The 20069-nt window shown below is 32.1% G+C and overlaps 1 protein-coding gene across 1 annotated transcript in view; it reads right to left on the bottom strand.

The window, feature by feature from the left end:
* Positions 1–386: 386 nt before the first annotated feature.
* The window catches only part of LOC139488804 (uncharacterized), a 34542-nt gene continuing 14859 nt past the window's right edge, over positions 387–20069 (bottom strand). The window contains exons 3-6 of the mRNA XM_071274725.1: positions 17714–18022; positions 11395–11479; positions 5810–6012; positions 387–849 (exon numbers count right to left, since the gene is read on the bottom strand). Coding sequence (XP_071130826.1) covers positions 530–849; positions 5810–6012; positions 11395–11479; positions 17714–18022 — 917 coding nt within the window. The 3' untranslated portion in view covers positions 387–529. The remainder of the gene's footprint in view (positions 850–5809; positions 6013–11394; positions 11480–17713; positions 18023–20069) is intronic.

Consider the following 20069-nt stretch of genomic DNA (forward strand, 5'->3'; position numbering starts at 1 on the left):
TTGTATGGCCCTATCGATGGTTGCTAATATTTAGGTTTAATAAACTGTCTCCTTAAATCTCTATAGCATTCACATTGTAAGGCATTAGGAAAAAGTTAAATCACAAAAAAAGTGAAAATTCAAAACGGAAAGACCCTAATCAAATAGCAAAATCAAATGATAAAATACATCAAAAGAATGGACAATAACTGTCATATTCCTGACTTAGTACAGGCATTTCCAAATGTAGAAAATGGTGGATTTTTTATACCATATTTTTTTGTTTTGGAAAATTTTACATGACCACATTAACAAGTCAATATGATAAAAGTGTGTTTAACATATCTTGCAAGAACTGAAAATAAAATCATTTCATCAGTGTACATAAGTTAAAATAATGATAAGTCTTGTACTTCATATGATTTATTATACTTTTACATAGTAATTCCATTTCATAGTCATTGACATGTAATTGAAAAAGCAAAGCAACATTTGTAAAGTGGTATGAAAACACCTAAGCAATACTCACTATTGCAAAAAAAATAAATGATCACAGATTGTATAAGAGCATATCGTCATCGTTTGACGATTCGATAGTACCATATGTCTTGATTGTTGACTGATGTTTGTTTAAATTGTTTTGTCTCCTATTTAATCTATCTTTCTCTAAAAACTCGTATAATAAATTCTTCATTACTGTCGAAATTTTGGGTCCCTTCTTTATATGTGGATGGAAATTAAAATCAGCTACTTCAGTAATATGATACTTTTTTCGTACTTTTAATGAATATGCTAATGCAGCCACTGTTACTATAAGACCAACCAAGCAAAAAGTAATTGTCACTACCATCACACTGGAGATCTTGTGATCTGAAACATAAATGACTTATTAATAGCGATATGTTGATGTTTTAACCCTATCTATGCCGGAGGGACACGTTTACCTAATCTGACTGTGTCAAGGGGCATATGTGTTCTTATTTTCTGTGCAAGCACCAGTTCTTTACTGTATCTCTTTCAAATAAAACGTCAAAGGTTATACAGTGTAATAATTCTTTTCAATGAGTAGTGTGATGTAGCAGAAGATATTGCATGACGACATAGCCGGGCATTGTGACCTCACATACGTAAAAAGTGTTGTATTTCAAGGCGCTAGAGAAATAACATAGGTGCCTAAATTTAGAATATGACAACGAGAGTTGTCCAAACAAATTTTAATTTGGACGAATAACTGTATATGTAATGTCATTTAGCGATTTGACTGTTGCCAATGCAGTTTACTGGCGACGCGTAGAGGAGACAGTTCAACGGATAAGTGCGATTCAAATTCAAAATTAACAGAGCATTAACTATTCAACTACAGCACTGTTTGTCCGATTTGTTTTCGATAATGGTAAATCAATGATATATCATAAGTACTTTTATCAACATCTTTGATCAGAATAACTTAATGTATCAACTAATTTTTGAAAGCCATTTGGCATGGTCAAGCTTTTAGAATTACCTCATATTCTGTATGCGTTTGAGAGGCATGGATCTTGATGATGCATTTGTATGTTTATATCTAGTATCAATGGTTTAATTCATAAGCACTTTTCGATAAGTAAGAATAAATAGAAGACGTAACAATATTTGCCGAAGAAAGCACTGCCACATTGCCAACAATTACTCTAAGCAAGACATACAACTATTAACAGCAGAATATATAAACTCACCAACACGGGTGGTAATCTACAGACGCAGAACAATTGGTTCTGCAATGGAAACCGTGAGAGGATTTCCCGGTTGTGCGGCATGAGTGGAGCAATTGTAACCGCTTCCTAAGGTATGTACATTTAATTGCAACTTTCTAATTTAACTGATCACAATATTGAAAAACGGAGAATGCTATGCTGTGGTGAATACTTAAAATGCAGGTGTTACTAGATCAGAATACTTTAACGAAGAGGTACATGTTTCATTTACTGTTGTACATGGAGTTAACCTCCAACAAAATCAGTTGCCCACGACAAATTGGCGTAGAAAGTTATCATTTAATTTTGAAATGGTTCTATCAACAGATCTACAAGTTCAAATTTAGTGGGTTTTTTTCGGTCAATGGGTATGAATGTCGTTCCGGGCGGCGTGAACGCTGTGACGTTACGCACGATATTGCGTCTAAAATAGTAACGTCAACGTTTTACGGCGATTAACGATTATTGGAGTTATTTTTTTTATTTCGCTTGCAATTTTTGTTTTTCACATCAATATCATGGATACTTCTTAATGTTTGGTTGTACTGCAAAGCATAAAATAGTTCCCACAAAGTAACGTAAGCAACAAACAACAAAATATATCGTATTTGGGTAATGCACAAGTCTGTATGAAATGAGAAGAATTATACGGTATGATGATCGAGTGCCAATGACACAACTCTCTACCAATTGACATATTAAAACGTAATAAAATGCAATGTTTCCCCATTTAGATCCGAAAAGGAAGACGATATATATTTTGCTTTAATTAAAATAAAATTGAAATTAAATTCCCATTAAAAAAACAAACTTGGTCTTACTCAAGGACCACAAACATAACGAATGTTAAGGAATAATATGCGATAATTAAATTATCATAGTTTCTCTTCTTTAATAATCAACCATTAAACAAAAAAGATGTTTTTATTATGTATTAAATGAAGAGTATGAACTTTAAAATATCATCAGTATATATATATGTCTTGTCCAATGTTATTTTTATCAATAAATCAAGTGTATAGAAAAAAGCAAACGACCTTACAGTGCATAAGTATCGGCATAAAAATTATCAATTACGTTCATCGCATCCCAAACTATATCATGTACATGAATTATACTAGTAAAGATACAACGTTGAAAACGTACGAAAATCGTCCAGTGGACAAACTTGCAAGACATTTAATTTTTTTGAAAACGAAGTCGTTTTGACTGCGTAAATTTTCAAAAAGTATGTAGCTGTTTTGTAGAGTTATTGTACAATTACGGAAAAGCACTATTTAGAATGCAACAAATCTAAATTTTCAATAAATAACGTCGCAAATGACCGATTATTTGTAAAAAGCGTCGAAATCCGACATTGGACATCTTGCAAGACATTTGCTAGAAGCCGTTGCACTTTTATATGTGATGTGAGTGCTACAAAAATTCGGTTTTGATATGGTCTATCTATGTACTTTTATGAGCAGAATTTACACTAACCGAAAATTTTATATGTATAGATTATAACATGGCTTTTTCCATATTGGCCCTGGTATCATCCCGAGACTCCCATATCGGCCTCGAGGCTTTAGCCGAGGGCCGATATGGGTCGAGGGATGATACCAGGGCCAATATGGAAAAGACATGTTATAATCTATTTATCACATATTTAAGTTCTGCAGAATAGAGACACAAAGTTAAATTATTACAATTTAATAAAACATAACAGGTAAAATGTTAAATTTTGTATCACAAAAGTGTCGTTAAGGACGCAATGACGTGACGTCATTTGGAATCAGGGCACAATATCAATATCTTCATTTTTTGCCCCGGGCAATTTTTAGGTTATTGCATATGCAAAACCCAACGTATTCGTAACAAATATGTGATAAAATCTTATATTTTAAAACCTATAAAGGAGTAGGTCTAGTAAGACCCCTTTTTGGCCCCAAAATATAGTAGTTTTACAAAATTGTTAAAATGTAAACTTTTAGTTATTTATTGGACAGTAGAATGCTTCTGCTACATAAATATGGGCTGTTTTTGACAATACAATGCACATATATCGGGTACTAGCACCATTAAGTCATGCTAAATTACTGAAATCTTCACAATTCTAGCATTTTAGTTAAATTTTAGACGGTTTTCGTGTGAAACGAAAGTGGCCGCATTCGTGTTCATCCTTGATATTGAAATGTAAGTTGTATTTTATGATAATACATAACATATATAAAGGTTGAGGATGAACACGGATGCGGCCACTTTCATTTTTGACCATAAACCATCTGAAAAGTGACATTTTTCGGCATATTTGGTAGATTTTTCATATTTGAGCTTGAATCGGGTCGTTTTTAAAGACTAAATCAGTTAAAATCTTTCACATAAACTAATTGAGTCAAATGAAATAGACACTTAAGTGGTTAAAAAGGGGTCAAAATCTTTCGTAAGATGAACCTGAAATTTGAGGCCAAAATCGGTCCTTACCGGACCTACTCCTTTTGATAACTTAACATTTTCCTAAATCTGCCCATATTGAACACTATTTGTTTTTTGCCAAACAAAAGCGTTGGTCGTTACAGGAACGCATATTCAGTAATAGTATTTACCTGTCAAGTCTATGAATATAAATTTTATATAACTTTACTGTTAAGATTTTATAGAAAAGCTGTTTATTAATGTGGACTGGTTGATTACACGATATTGACGCAACAACGTGCGTAACGTCACATCCGAAGTTGAAAGACGTCTAACAACTACAAATTTTCATTATTTCCTGCGTGAGGGGATTGGTTCTAATTGAGGACATCGTGAAAGCGTGAAGGTACGTGAAATCATATCTTAATATCCAAGCTATGAGTCGTTGATATTGCTTAATGGTGAAATTGTTCATGAAAAAACCCATTTTAAAGTAATTCGTTTGTCATGATAGCTTTCATTGGATTCTGACAATTATTTTTAAGGGATAATTTTCACGTTCTACCGGTCCTTTTCTTGCTACAAGTAAAACTTAAAATTTTTCCTATCTGGAAATTTGGAGACAAATTTGCAATTCCTTGGTTAGACTGTTTATTTATTGATAGACGTCTTAATAAATCTAAAAACTACAAATTTTCATTATTTCCTGCGTGAGGGGATTGGTTCTAATTGAGGTCTTGTTGATAGTATCTGACTATCAAGAAAATTCTATCTGAGGAAATCATAAAGAAAACTTGGTGATTTATTGTGTAAATCAAAATAATTAAACAAATATCAAATTTTGTGTTTTTAGATTTTTTTTTTTACATAAGCCATTTAAGAGGATACAACTCTTTTCGTAAAAAAATTATACTCGGCTGATTTGGAAAATTTTAATTTTTACTTGTAGGTAGAAAACAAAATCATTGACATCACAATTTATTTCAAAATTCTATCTCATAGTCTTTTTATGCACACAAATGTGTTTTTTCATGTACACTCTAACCAAATTTAGGACATTAAGGCAATCCCGAACGGTTCAAAGCTTGGATATAAAGATACGACTTCATGTTTCCTCACGCATTCACGATGTCCTCAATCAGAACTGATCCCCTCACCCACGAAATAATGAAAATTTGTAGTTTTTAGATTTATTAAGACGTCTTCCAACTTCGGACAGCTTCCAAGCCGCCCAAAACGACATTCATACCCATTGACCGAAAAAAATTAATTACATTTGAACATTTGAACTTGTAGATCTGTTGATAGAACCATTTCAAAATTTAAATGTAACTTTTTTCGCCAATTTGTCGTGGGCAACTGATTTTACAACAATAAATAATACATGTATCTCTTCGTTAACGAATTCACCACACCATAGCATTCTCCGATTTTCAATATTTTGATCAGTTAAATTAGAAAGTTGCAATTTAGAAATGTACATACCTTTGGAAGCGATGGCAATTGCTTCACTCAAGAACAACCAGAAATTCTCTCTCGGTTTTTATTGCAGAACCAATTGTTCTGCGTGTGTAGATTACCAGCCTTGCCAAGTTAAGAAGACATGAACATATTTGAATTAAGAAAACTAAAGCTTTTAAAATATGTCACTGAAATTTGTATACATGACAAGATAATAAAAGTTTTTGATGTAGACAACAAACCTTTATATCCATCTATAACTTTGAAAGATATCAGAGCATAAGCCTTGCTAACATCATTTTTCATGGTTATATTCAGTTTGTATGTGCCTTCCTTGTGGTCAGTGTGTAAGTCTATTGTATATCTGTTTTCGTTTCCATTTAACCATGTACAGTTTAAACTTTCATTTATATGCATAACATGCCAACATATTTCTGTTGGATTGCTGTAAACACAATAAACCTGATAAATTATAATTTTAGTGAAGACATGACAAAATTACAGACAATTTCTGCTATAAAAAGATCAATTATGTTACTTCATATTTAAAAACTTAATTATTTTGAATTTGAGGAATGATGTCATGGTCCCACGAAACCATAATGATTTACAATCTTCTGTCACATATTACGCTACTAAAATTATGTCAATGTTAAAATAAATAAATCAAAGCACAGGAGCAATGTAATCAAAGGCAGTTTCTGTCTAATCAAATGATTTTGTAACTCCCATCCCTAATTTGATTATCATATTGACTGTCGAAACTATTCATATATCAAGATATTGAAATATTCTGTGACTAATGATATTCATCAGATTAGAATATTTTCAATCTTAGATAAGAAAAAAATTGCCTTAACCTTACTTCACTCAATGCTCTACAACTTTGTACTTGTTTGGCTTTATAAATATTTTGATATGAGCGTCACTGATGAGTCTTATGTAGACGAAACGTACTAAATCATAATCCTGGTATCTTTGATAACTATTAGAGATACGAATGGCTGTGATAAAGCAAAATTGTTCAATCATATTTCAACACATTATGATATCTAATCACTTGTTATATCTATCAAGCTTGAGACTTATAACCATGTGTCGCTAACCTAGGTCTATGTTAATCTTAAACAAGGACAACCTTTAAACATTATGGACTAGCATAGAACTCATGACAAAACAATCTTTTGTTGATCTTGCATTGCTGATCACATGTTCGGTTTACAGTTTGCAGTATTTCTACCGATAATACCAAACAAAACGTAAACATAATCGTCATTTAAGTTGAAACAATCCTATTAGGATTTTCACAAAAGGAGTAGACCCGGTAAGACAACTTTTTGGCCCCAAAATATAGCAGTTTTACAAATTTGTTAAAATGTAATCTTTTAGCTATTTATTGGAAAGTAGAATAGTTCTGTTACATATATATGTTGGCTTTTTTTTTACAAAACAATGTACATGAAATAGAATAGTTATACAGATGTAAGTATTTGTTAGTAGTATGTGACTCTATAGTGCAGTGAAAATGGACGTCATACTATAATTTAAACTAAGATACAAAAAATATATTACATGTTAGTAACATCAAACAAGAAGCTTACAATTAAGATTATCAAACATATAATTATCTAATGTAACAAATGCACAGGTTATAAACAATACAGTGTTTTGTTGTTTTAGTAATAAGATATAAAGATATATATTTTAAGTATGTATGTAGATCTAAAAGCAATCAAATAATGAAAAAGGGTAGTTTCAAGAAGAATTTAAAAGGTTTTTTTTTTTAATTGCACAGATTAATTATTTAGTATTTTCTCATAACAGCTAATATATCATATGACAATTCTATTTCTACTAATTTATGTACACAAAAACATTGTAAAAAATTATCATTCACTGAAAAAAATAGCAAAAGCATTCCAACTCTTGTCAAAAATATCTATTCTTTTATTTTTAATACCAATTAGTTTTTTTTCATTGCTGTATAACGACTTTATTTTTCTTTTTTTACTATTTTACACTACTTCCAATGTAAACGCTTTTCTTTTCTTTTTAAATATTTGCAGTCGAAAATATATTGCTTTATTTGTAAATGCATACCCCACTAAATGAATTCGTATTATCCCCGAAAATGTGATATGGTAAATGGAACACTTATACCATTGGACAAAAACAAGTCAATTTCATCAATGAATGTTTGAACATACTCACAATTCCAAAATAAGTGTTCAATGGTTTTCTGCTTCATCTTAGCAAAAAGTACAATTTGGACTGTAAGTGACATTAATTTTATTCAAATATTTATAATATTTGTACCTAAAATATGCTGATTTATCTACATTGTAACGCGGCACTGCAATTTGGTCATTTTTTTTTGACTATGAATGTTAATTTGAAAATTTATCACCATTTATTTCATCTGAATTTAAAAGTTGATTCAAGTTCTATTATTTCTGACCCGTTGAAAATATATCATTTCGAATTAATAGTTAATACATGTCTTTAGTACACCATGAGCTTTAGCAAAAAATCTTGACAAATGAAGGAATAAATGGGATTGATAGTTTATAATTATCAAAATCGTAGCACTTTCATATTCTCTTTACAGCAGAAATTAAACTGTTACATATTTCATAAGATTTCTGTAAATTTTGAATGTTTTTTCTAACCGTTCCAAACTGAGATTCTTTCCAAAATCTTATACAATATCATTGATTAAAATATACCTTTGTTGAACCATTTTTTAATCTTTTTTCATTTTTTATAAAAATAGAGTGTTTTCCTCTATTTTATTACAACTATTCATTCAGTAGGCTGGACAAAAATTATTCCAACATATTCTTGTCTTCTTTTTTCCACAAAAGTGTCTCATGCATGATTTACCTATTACTGTAAGAATTCTTTTTACCTTATCTTAATTAGATTTTGTTTTTATCAGCAAAACTGTCTTATCATAATTAATGTTAATAATTTGATCAAGACCAACAACAGAATGAAACTCAATAACTTGGTGTACCTCAGGACAAAAAGAAACGTTTGGACAAAGAACAAACACAAACAAATGTATATCACTACATTGTTCATTGTTAAATGTTAGGGTTTTGTGTGTTTTTTGTCTGTTTTTTTAAAAGTACTTTAAAATTGAGAATGGAAATGGGGAATGTGTCAAAGAGACAACAACCCGCCCAAATAAAAAACAACAGCAGAGGGTCACCAACAGGTCTTCAATGTAGCGAGAAATTCCCGCACCCGGAGGCGTCCTTCAGCTGGCCCCTAAACAAATATATACTAGTCCAGTGATAATGAACGCCATACTAATTTCCAAATTGTACACAAGAAACTAAAATTAAAATAATACAAGACTAATCATCAAATCAACTGTATTTGGTATATGAAATGAATGTAAGGTATTCATGTCGGTCTAATTGGTATTATCTGACCTTGATATCATATTCTTGGTTCTTTTGTCAATATAAGGTATTACTAATAGCAATATGTCAGCTATGTTTGGTGTATGGAACAATTGTAACGTGTACATGTCTAGCAGGTAATTACCCGACCTTGACCCCAGATCATCATTTATTAAGTTTTCGTAATTTTGTCAGTTTATAAAATACTTTAAACAACAGGTCAACTATTTTAGCTGTATGGAATGATTGTAAGGTGTACATGTCTGTGTATGGCCTAATTCATTTATCGATGACCTTATTACCATAGAATATGGTAATACAAAATAACTGTTTTGTGTTTGAAGCTTTGCGGTCGTTCATCGGTCGATTTACTGTTAAAATATGAATTTATACCTAGACTGTAATATGACAAGTACGGTATTTTCATAGGTCGAAGCGCACGAAAATACCTCAGAAATGATTGGCTGTTAATTACTGTTTCTTCTACATGCACATTGCATACTTGTTTTCACCTATCCCTGCATTTTTTGTCGAGCTTGCGACTTCTGTCATAGAAAGCTCGACATAGGGATAGTGATCCAGTGGCGGTGGCGTTAGTTCACTTCTTTAAAGCTTTATATTTTAGAAGGCGGAAAACTTTGATGCTTCATATTTTGTACATAGAAGCCTTATGTTACAATGTTTCCGTCTTTCATATGTCCTTTGTCCTTGACCTCATTTGTATAGTTCAGTGACCACTTTAAAAGTTTAGATTTTTGCAATGTTGATTTCTTTCTTATTATGAGTAATATAATAACTATATTTAGAATGTGCATACCTTGCAAGATCCTCATGCCCAACAGACAGTTTTCATTTGACCTCAGACTCATTTCAAGGATATGTCAACAAAGTTAAGTTTTGGTAGGTAGGTCCATATATCAGATAAAATAATCAATAGGTCTGATATATTTAGCGTATGGAATAATTATAAGGGGGACATGTCCAACTGGCAGGTATCATATGACCTTGATCTCATTTTCATGGTTCAGTGGTCAAAGTTATGTTTTTGGTTTTTTTTCTGATACTATATGCAATAAGTCAACTATATTTAGGGTATGTAAATATTTTATGATGTACATGTTAGTCTTGGAGGTTTTATTTGACCTCATTTTCACGGTTCATTGCTCAGTGATATGTTTTTGTGACTTGGTCTGTTTTTCTTAAACTATAAGCAAAAGGTCAACTATATTTGTTGCATTACATGATTGTAAGGTGTTTCTCTGGAAGGTATCATCTCACTTTGACCTCATTTTCATGGTTTATTGGTCAATGTTAAGTTTTCATGGTTTAGTATGTTTCTTAGACATTATAAGCATTGGTTCAAAAAGAGGGACGAAAGATACCACAGGGACATGTACAGTAATACTCATAAATCGAAAATAAATTAACAACGCCATGGCGAAAAAATGACAAGGAATAACAGACAAACAATAGTACACATAACACAACATAGAAAACTAAAGAGTAAAAAACAAAAAACTAGGGGTGATCTCAATTGCTCCGGAAGGGTAAGCAGATCCTGCTCCACATGTGGCACCCGTCGTGTTGCTTATGATATATCAAATCCGGTAAATAGTCTAATTCGGTAGGTCACATTCGTGAAATAAAATTAACGGTACCAATTTTCATGCACCAGATGCGCATTTCGACAATACATGTCTCTTCAGTGATGCTCGTGGCCAAAATATTTGAAATCCAAAGCTTATATAAAAGATGAAGAGCTATAACCCAAAAGGTCCAAAAAGTATAGCCAAAGTATTGTCCGTGAAAGGAATCAGAGCTTTGCATGAGGGAGATACATTCCTTAATTTATAATTATTTCTATCATTTTGTAATAGTAAATTTTAATAACACATGAAAGGGAAAGGGATTGTAGTTACGACGAAAGGAACATATCCAATATCATTTGTGAAACGGTTATTCCATAACGGTCAACCAACTCGTGATGGCGTCCGTACAATTTACGTAGTGATCAAGAAAATCATGATAGGAAATGCAAACACGTATCAATTGGGAGATATATAGACCGTATGCAGGTGCTGCTGGAATGTTGCTACTTAGAAATGGAAAGTATACAATTAGAAAGCTGAAATCATCTCTTTTGTCATAAAGTTTTGTTTTCAATCGACCCTCATTGTCAATTTTTTAGATGTAAGTCAAGATATGAGGCCGATTTAACTGTATCTGTTGTATCCTTTATCTCTAGTTCAATGGAATAGATGCGTTCAACATAGTCACCAAATTTTGAATTATTTAGTGAAAGAACACCATCTATATAGCAGAAAGTAGTTTTTCACTTTATTTAATGCATATATTGATTATATTGTGTACATGTTAGTCTGTCATGCACTCTTGTTTAGTTTTAAGAATATTTTTACCTTCCATTGTAAGAAACATTGACATACATATGTTGACCTTCACATACTTCATTTTCACCCGTGATATTGCCGATGTTGATTGCATCTGAAATAAATGAACACACAATTTTCATATGCAAATAGTTATATCGAATAGAAGTTTAATACGATTCCGTAATTTTGATTAGCCGAGTCACTCCAGAGGTTATATTTTTTTTTATTCCCGTATAAAATGCAACAATAATAACTGCACATTCTCTCCATGCCAACATAAAAAAAAAAACAACACAAAAACAAGATGAAAAAAAGGCGTGTTTCAACTAGTAATTTCGTTGTTGTAATGCAATTGTTTGGGCAATTCAAAGAATTGCATTATTCTTTTGTACTTTTATATGTTTTAAAGCGTTGAAAGTTTGTGATTTTAGTATTTCGCACTTTGTTAAAGACGTTCCAACCTTATCTGTTCATATTGTACACTTTGGTTGGACAACACTTTGAGGTCCAAACGCCTTTCTTTGCTTTCAGTAATGAGTATTCTTAGAATGGTACCTTGTATAGTAATTGGCTTTTTATGTAATTGGTGCCGATCTGACGATTGAAGCCCTTTTTAACTATATAAAATATTCTTGTCCACTGTCCCATGGAAAGGGATGATTGAAATATCGCAATATTTTTTATTAGCGTGTGTAAAAGCATATATGAAACCATGAGCATTATATCAAGTCAGGAGGTTGTAATGAAGTGATTGTCATTGATTGTCTGTCATATTTGCTTAAATAGTTGTTTCTGGTATCCAATCAAGCTGTTGTGTTTCTCTTATAATTTTTTTCTCATTTGTTATGTCAAAAAGCCTTATAAAGTTTACTATATATTATAGGTTTGCTCATTGTTGAAGGTCGTATAGTGTCAAATAGTAGTCTTACAACTTCGGTCTTTGGACTCGGGTTAATAGTTGTATATCCCTTTGACAATCATAACACATCTCCTTATCTTTATATTGAATATTTATGATTTATTTCGAAATTGAAATATTTTCTCACATATCGTTTTGTTTTTGGGGTAAAATGCCAAGTTAGATTTTCAACTTTTTGAAAAGACCTTCGTGATACAGTGGTCGTCAATACAAAATACGTTATATATAAGATATCAATCAACACGTTCATGACAGACTCGACTTTTTATTTCAATATTGGGATTATGTAAAGTTTGTGACCTTCACATTTGAGACAGATAGTGACGGGAAACAATAATGCCAAATATTATTAACATCATTCTGACACGACTTTGTTTGTTTGAATACGCTAAAGGGACGACCATTACAGAGCCAGGGGGATTCTGTATCCTTTTTCTGTTTACCACCGTAGAAACATACATACGGATTACTATCCAGGCTTCGCATTAGAGAAAAAAAAACATCTCGATGACAGCGATATTTACTACAAACGGAACTATGCCACTTACATGCTTCGCTTTACAAGTAACAACCTCTGTTTATTATTTATCTTCAGTGTGCAAAAATTAAAAATGCATACGATTGTTTCAAATTTTACGATCACGAGAATTGTAGGCGCTGGTGTTTTGTGTGGGAATTGAACTGCTTCTGTCTAATAAGATAATTCTATATCATCTAATGAAGTTGCTACCGCTCCCGGAATGAAAGGAAAACAACGTTCATTTCGTAGAAATGCAACTAATTTGTCAGACGTTAAAATAGCATGGTGACAATAATTGAAGTGTGATGAAGACAAGAATGGCAGTTCATTGAGAATAAGAATTGAAGTACGATGATAAAATAAATTGAAGTACGATAATGACGAGAATTAAAGTACGATGATGACCAAAATTGAAGTACGATGATAACATACATTGAAGTACGATAATGACGATAAATTAAAGTACGATGATGACAAAAATTGAAGTACGGTGATGACAAGTATTAAAGTATGATGATGACATGAATTGAAGAACGATGATGACATGAATTGAAGTACGATTATGACAATACTTGAAATACGATGATGACAAGAACTGAAGTAAGATGATGACATGAATTAGGTACGATGATGACATGAATTGAAGAACGATGATGACATGAATTGAAGTACGATTATGACAATACTTGAAATACGATGATGACAAGAATTGAAGTATGATGATAACAGGAATTAGGAACGATGATGACAAGAATGAAAGTACGATGATGACATAAATTGAAGTACGATGATGACATGAATCGAAGTATGATGATGACAATAATTTAAGTATGATGACGGCAGTTATAGAAAGTACGATGATGACAAGAATAAAAGAACGATGATGACAAGAAAACAAGTACTATGATGACAAGAATTGCTGTACGACGATGACAAGTTTTGGAGTACCACGATGACAAGATTTGAAGAACGATGATGTCAAAAATAAAAGTACGATGATGACATAAATTGCAGTACTCTGATGAAAAGATTTAAATTACGCCTGCAACAAGAACTGAAGTACGATGATGAAAACAATTGAGGTACGATGATGACAAGAATTGTACAACGATGATGCAAATTTACAGTACGATGAAACAGGAATTGAAATACGATAATAACAAGATTTGAATAAAAATATGGTGACAAGAATTGTACTCCGATGATGATAAAAATTAAAGTACTGTGATGACAAAAATTGAAGTACATGAAGCCAAACAGTTTGAGTTCATTAGTACGAAAATGATTAACATATTGATTTCTACAAGACAAGTTTACTGACATCGGTAATGGAGTCTGAACGTCTGAACATGAGAATCATAATAGTCATAATACGGTAACATTCGGTTCATATCGTTTAACAGTGCTATCAATGTGCAACAACAAAAAAACGGATAATATGTACAAACACTACCTGGGTCAAGATGCCTTTCCAGGTAGCCGGTAAGGATAGCATTTATCTCAATTTTTCTGGCCATATCGTTAACTTGGATATGTTACGGCTTTTATTGAAGCTGACACATTTTCACATAGGAGGTTAAATTTTAGGGGTTCTCATCTAAATTTATTTTCCCGTTTTTTCGAAATTAAGCTCTTACCAAAGTGTTGCTTCTCGGTGTAAAAAATCCTTTTTATTCGCATATAAATTAAGTTCTTTGAAAATGTAGTTCTTTTCATAAATTCAATAACTCAATATTGTTTATACCTTTGCTAAATGCTCCCCGAATCAGCACAACTGAAATGATCTTTTTAATTTTCATGCCAAATTAGAGTTTTAGAGCTTTATAACCATTTTGATCTGAGCGTGACTGATGCGTCTGGCGTATTAAATTATAACTTTGGTACCTTTGATAAATATTAACCCCATTTTCAAGGTTCATTGAATATAGAACATGATAGGGCGAGTGATCCGTGTACTATGGACACATTCTTGAAAACCTTTTGGGTCAGATGTGCCTAAACAATAAGCAATGTACGATTTTTTTTGCAAAAAGTAAAAAAAAAAAAAAAAAAAAATCCAAGGAAAATTCAAAACGGAAAGTTCCTTATCATATTGCAAAATCAAAAGCATCAAATATATCAAGCGAATGGAATTGAAAGGTCATATTCCCGACTTGGTACAGACATTTCCTTATGTCGAAATGAAGGATTAAGCCAGGTTGTGTAGCTATCTTAACCACTCACGTGATTGACAGTGAAACAAAATGCCACTATACTGACAACAATGACAAATCAAAACAAACAGATAATAAATTGTTCAAATAAGGCCTTCGAAAATAGTGGAATAAATTACTTTTGGAGTGTCAAGAACTCGTTGGAAGTACTTGATAAATTGCATGCTTATATTGGTGATTTTGAATCTGTTCAAAGTTTTGATTTTTCTACCCTGTATACCACATTGCCTCACATTCTCATTAAGAAAAAATTCACACACCTAATTAAATGGGCATTCAAAAAATCAGAATGTGAATATATATGTTCAAACTCTTTTAGGTCATTTTTTAGTAGCAATAAACAAAAAAACTATGTTAATTGGACATGCTTTGATACTATATATGCCCTTGAATTTTTACTAGATAACATTTTTGTTCGCTTTGGGGATTCCGTATATCGTCAGATTATCGGAATTCCAATGGGGACTAACTGTGCACCACTTATTGCGGACCTGTTTTTGTATTGTTATGAGTTACAATTTATGTCAAAAATAAGCAAAGACCCATCGAAACAACATCTGATAAACAAATTTAATAATACTTTTAGATATTTGGATGATATTTTGGCTCTCAATAATGACGACTTCAGTATGTATATTAATGAAATTTATCCTGTTGAACTTACTTTAAATAAAGCTAATACTAACAATGACCACTGCCCTTTTCTCGATCTTGATATCTATATCACTAATGGAAAGATGAATACTAAAATTTATGATAAAAGGGATGATTTTTCATTTCCTATCGTTAATTATCCGTTTTTAGATGGTGACGTTCCCTTGTCACCATCTTACGGTGTTTATATATCTCAACTTGTACGATTCGCTCGTGTATGTAACAATGTTTTAGATTTTAACGAGAGAAATTTATGTATTACTGAAAAATTATTACACCAGGGTTTTCGATATCACAAACTAGTCAAAACATTTACTAAATTTTATCATCGGTATAAAGACATTATTCGTAAATATAGCTCAATATGCAGACTTTTAATACGTTCAGGTATTTCACATCCAATTTTTTATGGTAATATTCTTTATAAAGCACAAAGGTGTCAGTATTCACCTCAGAAACTTACAAAATCTTTGAATAGACTTATTAAGAAGGGATATAATTACGATACTGTTGTCAAGTCATTAAAGATTGCATATTTTGGCGTTAATATTGAGTCATTGATAAGGTCTTTGCATCGGAACTAAACACATTTATTCTAAAAACAGTTGTTGGCATGACACGGGTTATGTTCTTCTCATATATGTTATGATGGTATGATACTAAACCCCTAACGGGAAGGATTGTGCCTGATGTTCATATGATGAAATCATAATCTTTCAGTCAGTTTAGTTGAAGTCTGGAGCTGGCATGTCAGTTAACTGCTAGTAGTCTGTTGTTATTTATGTATTATTGTCATTTTGTTTATTTTCTTTGGTTACATCTTCTGACATCAGACTCGGATTTCTCTTGAACTGAATTTTAATGTGCGTATTGTTATACGTTTACTTTACTACATTGGTTAGAGGTATAGGGGGAGGGTTGAGATCTCACAAACATGTTTAACCCCGCCGCATTTTTGCGCCTGTCCCAAGTCAGGAGCCTCTGGCCTTTGTTAGTCTTGTATTATTTCAATTTTAGTTTCTTGTGTACAATTTGGAAATTAGTATGGCGTTCATTATCACTGGACTAGTATATATTTGTTTAGGGGCCAGCTGAAGGACGCCTCCGGGTGCGGGAATTTCTCGCTACATTGAAGACCTGTTGGTGACCCTCTGCTGTTGTGTTTTTATTTGGGCGGGTTGTTGTCTCTTTGACACATTCCCCATTTCCATTCTCAATTTTATAATAGGTAAAAAAGTCAAAAGTAGAAGTAAAGCAGTCAATGTGTTATAATCTTGATCACTATAAAAAAATGATTTTAAAGTTAAAAAAATGGCACAAATACAAAGCACATAAGCAAAAATTAAAGACAACAAAAAACCAAGAAATGACCATAGCATAGAATGGCGGGATGTGTAAGAACCGAGCCATGCCAAATGGAACAACAGTAAAGATAAATAATTCAGAAAGACAAATGAAAGAATCCTTAACACGTAACTAAGATGATAAATAAAGTATTTACCCATGCAGCATCTATACTGCAAGACAGCCATTTATCGTTTGTGAATTGATATGGAATATTTATCAATAAGGTATTTTATTTTTCGTATTCTTGGTATTTACCGGTGAACCTTTTTAGAAATGCAAATATGAATTAGTGTAATGGTCAATTTCTAGAAATAATTTCGTTGTTATGTTTTATTCACATGACTTGAGATATAAGTTTATAACTGTAAACTGCTAAATAATAAGGTATTTTACGATATGTACTGACAAAATGTGATGTTCGTGGTTGATGATAAGCTCAGTCCGCATATGAGTAGCATTTAATCAACACAATTCTTGCCATAAACTGTTGCATAATATCATATTAGTATATACAGTTAAATGTTTTGATATTCATCATGTCATTATTTTTGCAGTAATAAACACATCATATTAATAATTTATCAGCTTACCTTTCAATATGATAATTTTGGTTTTCAACTTTTTGCAGTCATATCCTTGAATTTTACGATTTGTGGTTAAAACAATGTAAATTAAAAATCTATTAAATCTTACCCTTTAAAGTGATGAACTTGGTAAATATCCCTTCTTTGTTTGAAAGAAAATCAAAGGATGCTTTAACTTTGACAGTAATATTTAACTTCCCAGGAGTAATACCATTATATGTAATGTAAGAATAACTTTCATTCCATTCTTGAAATGTTCCATTAACAAACCAAATGTAGGCATATGAGTACTCAATTTCAAACTCATCTGTCAAAACAGACGAGAGATTTAGTGGCTTTTTTGTTGCAAATGTATGATTATTAACATGCATTTTGTCATTGAGTTGTTGTTTGATTGTCAGTTTTCCATTTAAAAACTCTGAAACATAAAGAATAAAGTAAGAACAAATGAAAATGTTGGTAAAACATCAACTATACAGCAACCTGACTTCGAAATAAAGCTTAAATTGGAAATGTTTACTATCTACAGCAGTAATGCTACACCTATATATTATATAGTTATCTTAAAAAATATCAGGCAAAAAATAAAGCAAAACTTAAAAAAAAAAAGTCATTTAATGACAGTTATCTCTACAAGGAGGCAACGACGACGGATCCAAGTAATTACAATACCCTATAGGACCAGGCGATCTAAATCGAAAAAAAAAATTAAAAGTGTGTAAGGAACTTCGACTCATATGAAAATAAGAATAAGTCGGCAAATAGAGGTACAAAGTTGTATCCCATTGGAATGCTGACAATTTTCTGGATAATAATTATACCCCAAAATTATACAAAAATGTTGACAACGAGATACATTTCCAGCGTACTGATCACTTGATCTTCGGTGTGGAATGTTTTATTTTGTAGCCATTACTTAACAAAATATGCCGAGTTATATCCAAAAACAATAAATGTTTAGCGTATGGTACAAATTTTATCGAGGAAAGCCCTACTTTTTAAAGACAGGATTTCAATTTTTCTTATGGTATGGTAGCGTAAACGGTGGAAAAATCGAATGATTTTATAGAATTTATTTCAAGAACTTACAATTTTTCCCGATGAACAGAAAATGGTTCAAGGACGAAAATGCAGATGCACCGGCGATGTATCGTTGTTGGTACGGAGCGTTGTGAAAGTTGGGTACTCAATACAAACTAGGTAAGTTCTCAGATTTGTAGGTTATTGAAATATCCAATGACGTCGTAAAGGACTTATGGTTTCCAAGATCTCACCCTTTACCAAAGGTTACCTTTTTGTTCGATATTGTTTGAAGTTTTGTCCACAGGAACAACATATATGTCGTGAAGAGATGTTCAGATATTTCTAAGCGGGGCAACTGAGACCACCCCAGTTTTTGTTTGGGTTAGTGTTGCTTAGTTAGTTTGTAAACTATTTTTTTTTATCTGTTGCTCTTTTTAAGCTATGGCGTTGTCATTTTATTTTCTGCTTATGAGTTGGAATGTACCTCTGGTATTTTCCGCCTCATCTTTGTCCCTGAAACCAACTTAGGTCGGACTTTTACATAGTGTTTTAGCTTGTGGATTCTACGTTGTAGCATCGACCTAATTGCGTTAACTCATCCAGACCGTGGCTAAATCAATCCTTTTTTGTTTTGCCCAATTTTGCGTAATCTTCAATGGAATTTATTATAATTTTAAAATAATGGCTGTAATTAATGTGTTTTGGCTCTCTAAAATTGGGACCATGATATGTCACCTTCCAAAGATGTACATGTTAAACTATATTTAGATCACTTGTTATAACATGGCAATATGACTTGTAACTATTTAAAGAGTGCGAACACTCATAAGTCAGAGGGTTTTTCAAGTATTCTTCTAAATCAAGATCTTGCAATGCTAGTTTATAGGTAAATATTGTAGGTGAAACTGTTTTGGTGTAACAAAAGGAGACAATAACAACAGACTGATTTTGAAAATAAAGCGGAATCTCATATGTTTCTCCCTTGCTACGCAAGATACAATGATATATGTTTGGAAAACTTAAGGAAAAAAAAGTCACTAAAGTTCGAAGCTATTTTCGGAAGACGTTTTTTTTTTACATTGGGACCTTTAATGACCGTGACAGCTATTTCAAGCGTCAAACACTTTTAAAGTTGGGACAGTTACAAAATAACTGCAAAAGTGAAACTTATCAATCGTTACAACTTTAACAAACATTATAAGTCGTTACTGATATGGACAGTTGATTTTTCGTCCATTAGTCGATGATAGTAGAGTATGTTTTTGGTCATATGTGAGATTTGATTTTAGGGTAGCGTTGAATAAACATATCATATCTTCACCACTACAGGCTCGTTCTGAAAACTTTGCTACACCTTTGATTTTATCATTTCAACTTTATGGCATTGCAGTAACTCATTCCCTTATCCTTTCATGGATAAAGGGGGATCATGCATGGGCCAG

The sequence above is a fragment of the Mytilus edulis genome, chromosome 9, assembly GCF_963676685.1.
Source record: "Mytilus edulis chromosome 9, xbMytEdul2.2, whole genome shotgun sequence".
Taxonomy (NCBI): domain Eukaryota; kingdom Metazoa; phylum Mollusca; class Bivalvia; order Mytilida; family Mytilidae; genus Mytilus; species Mytilus edulis.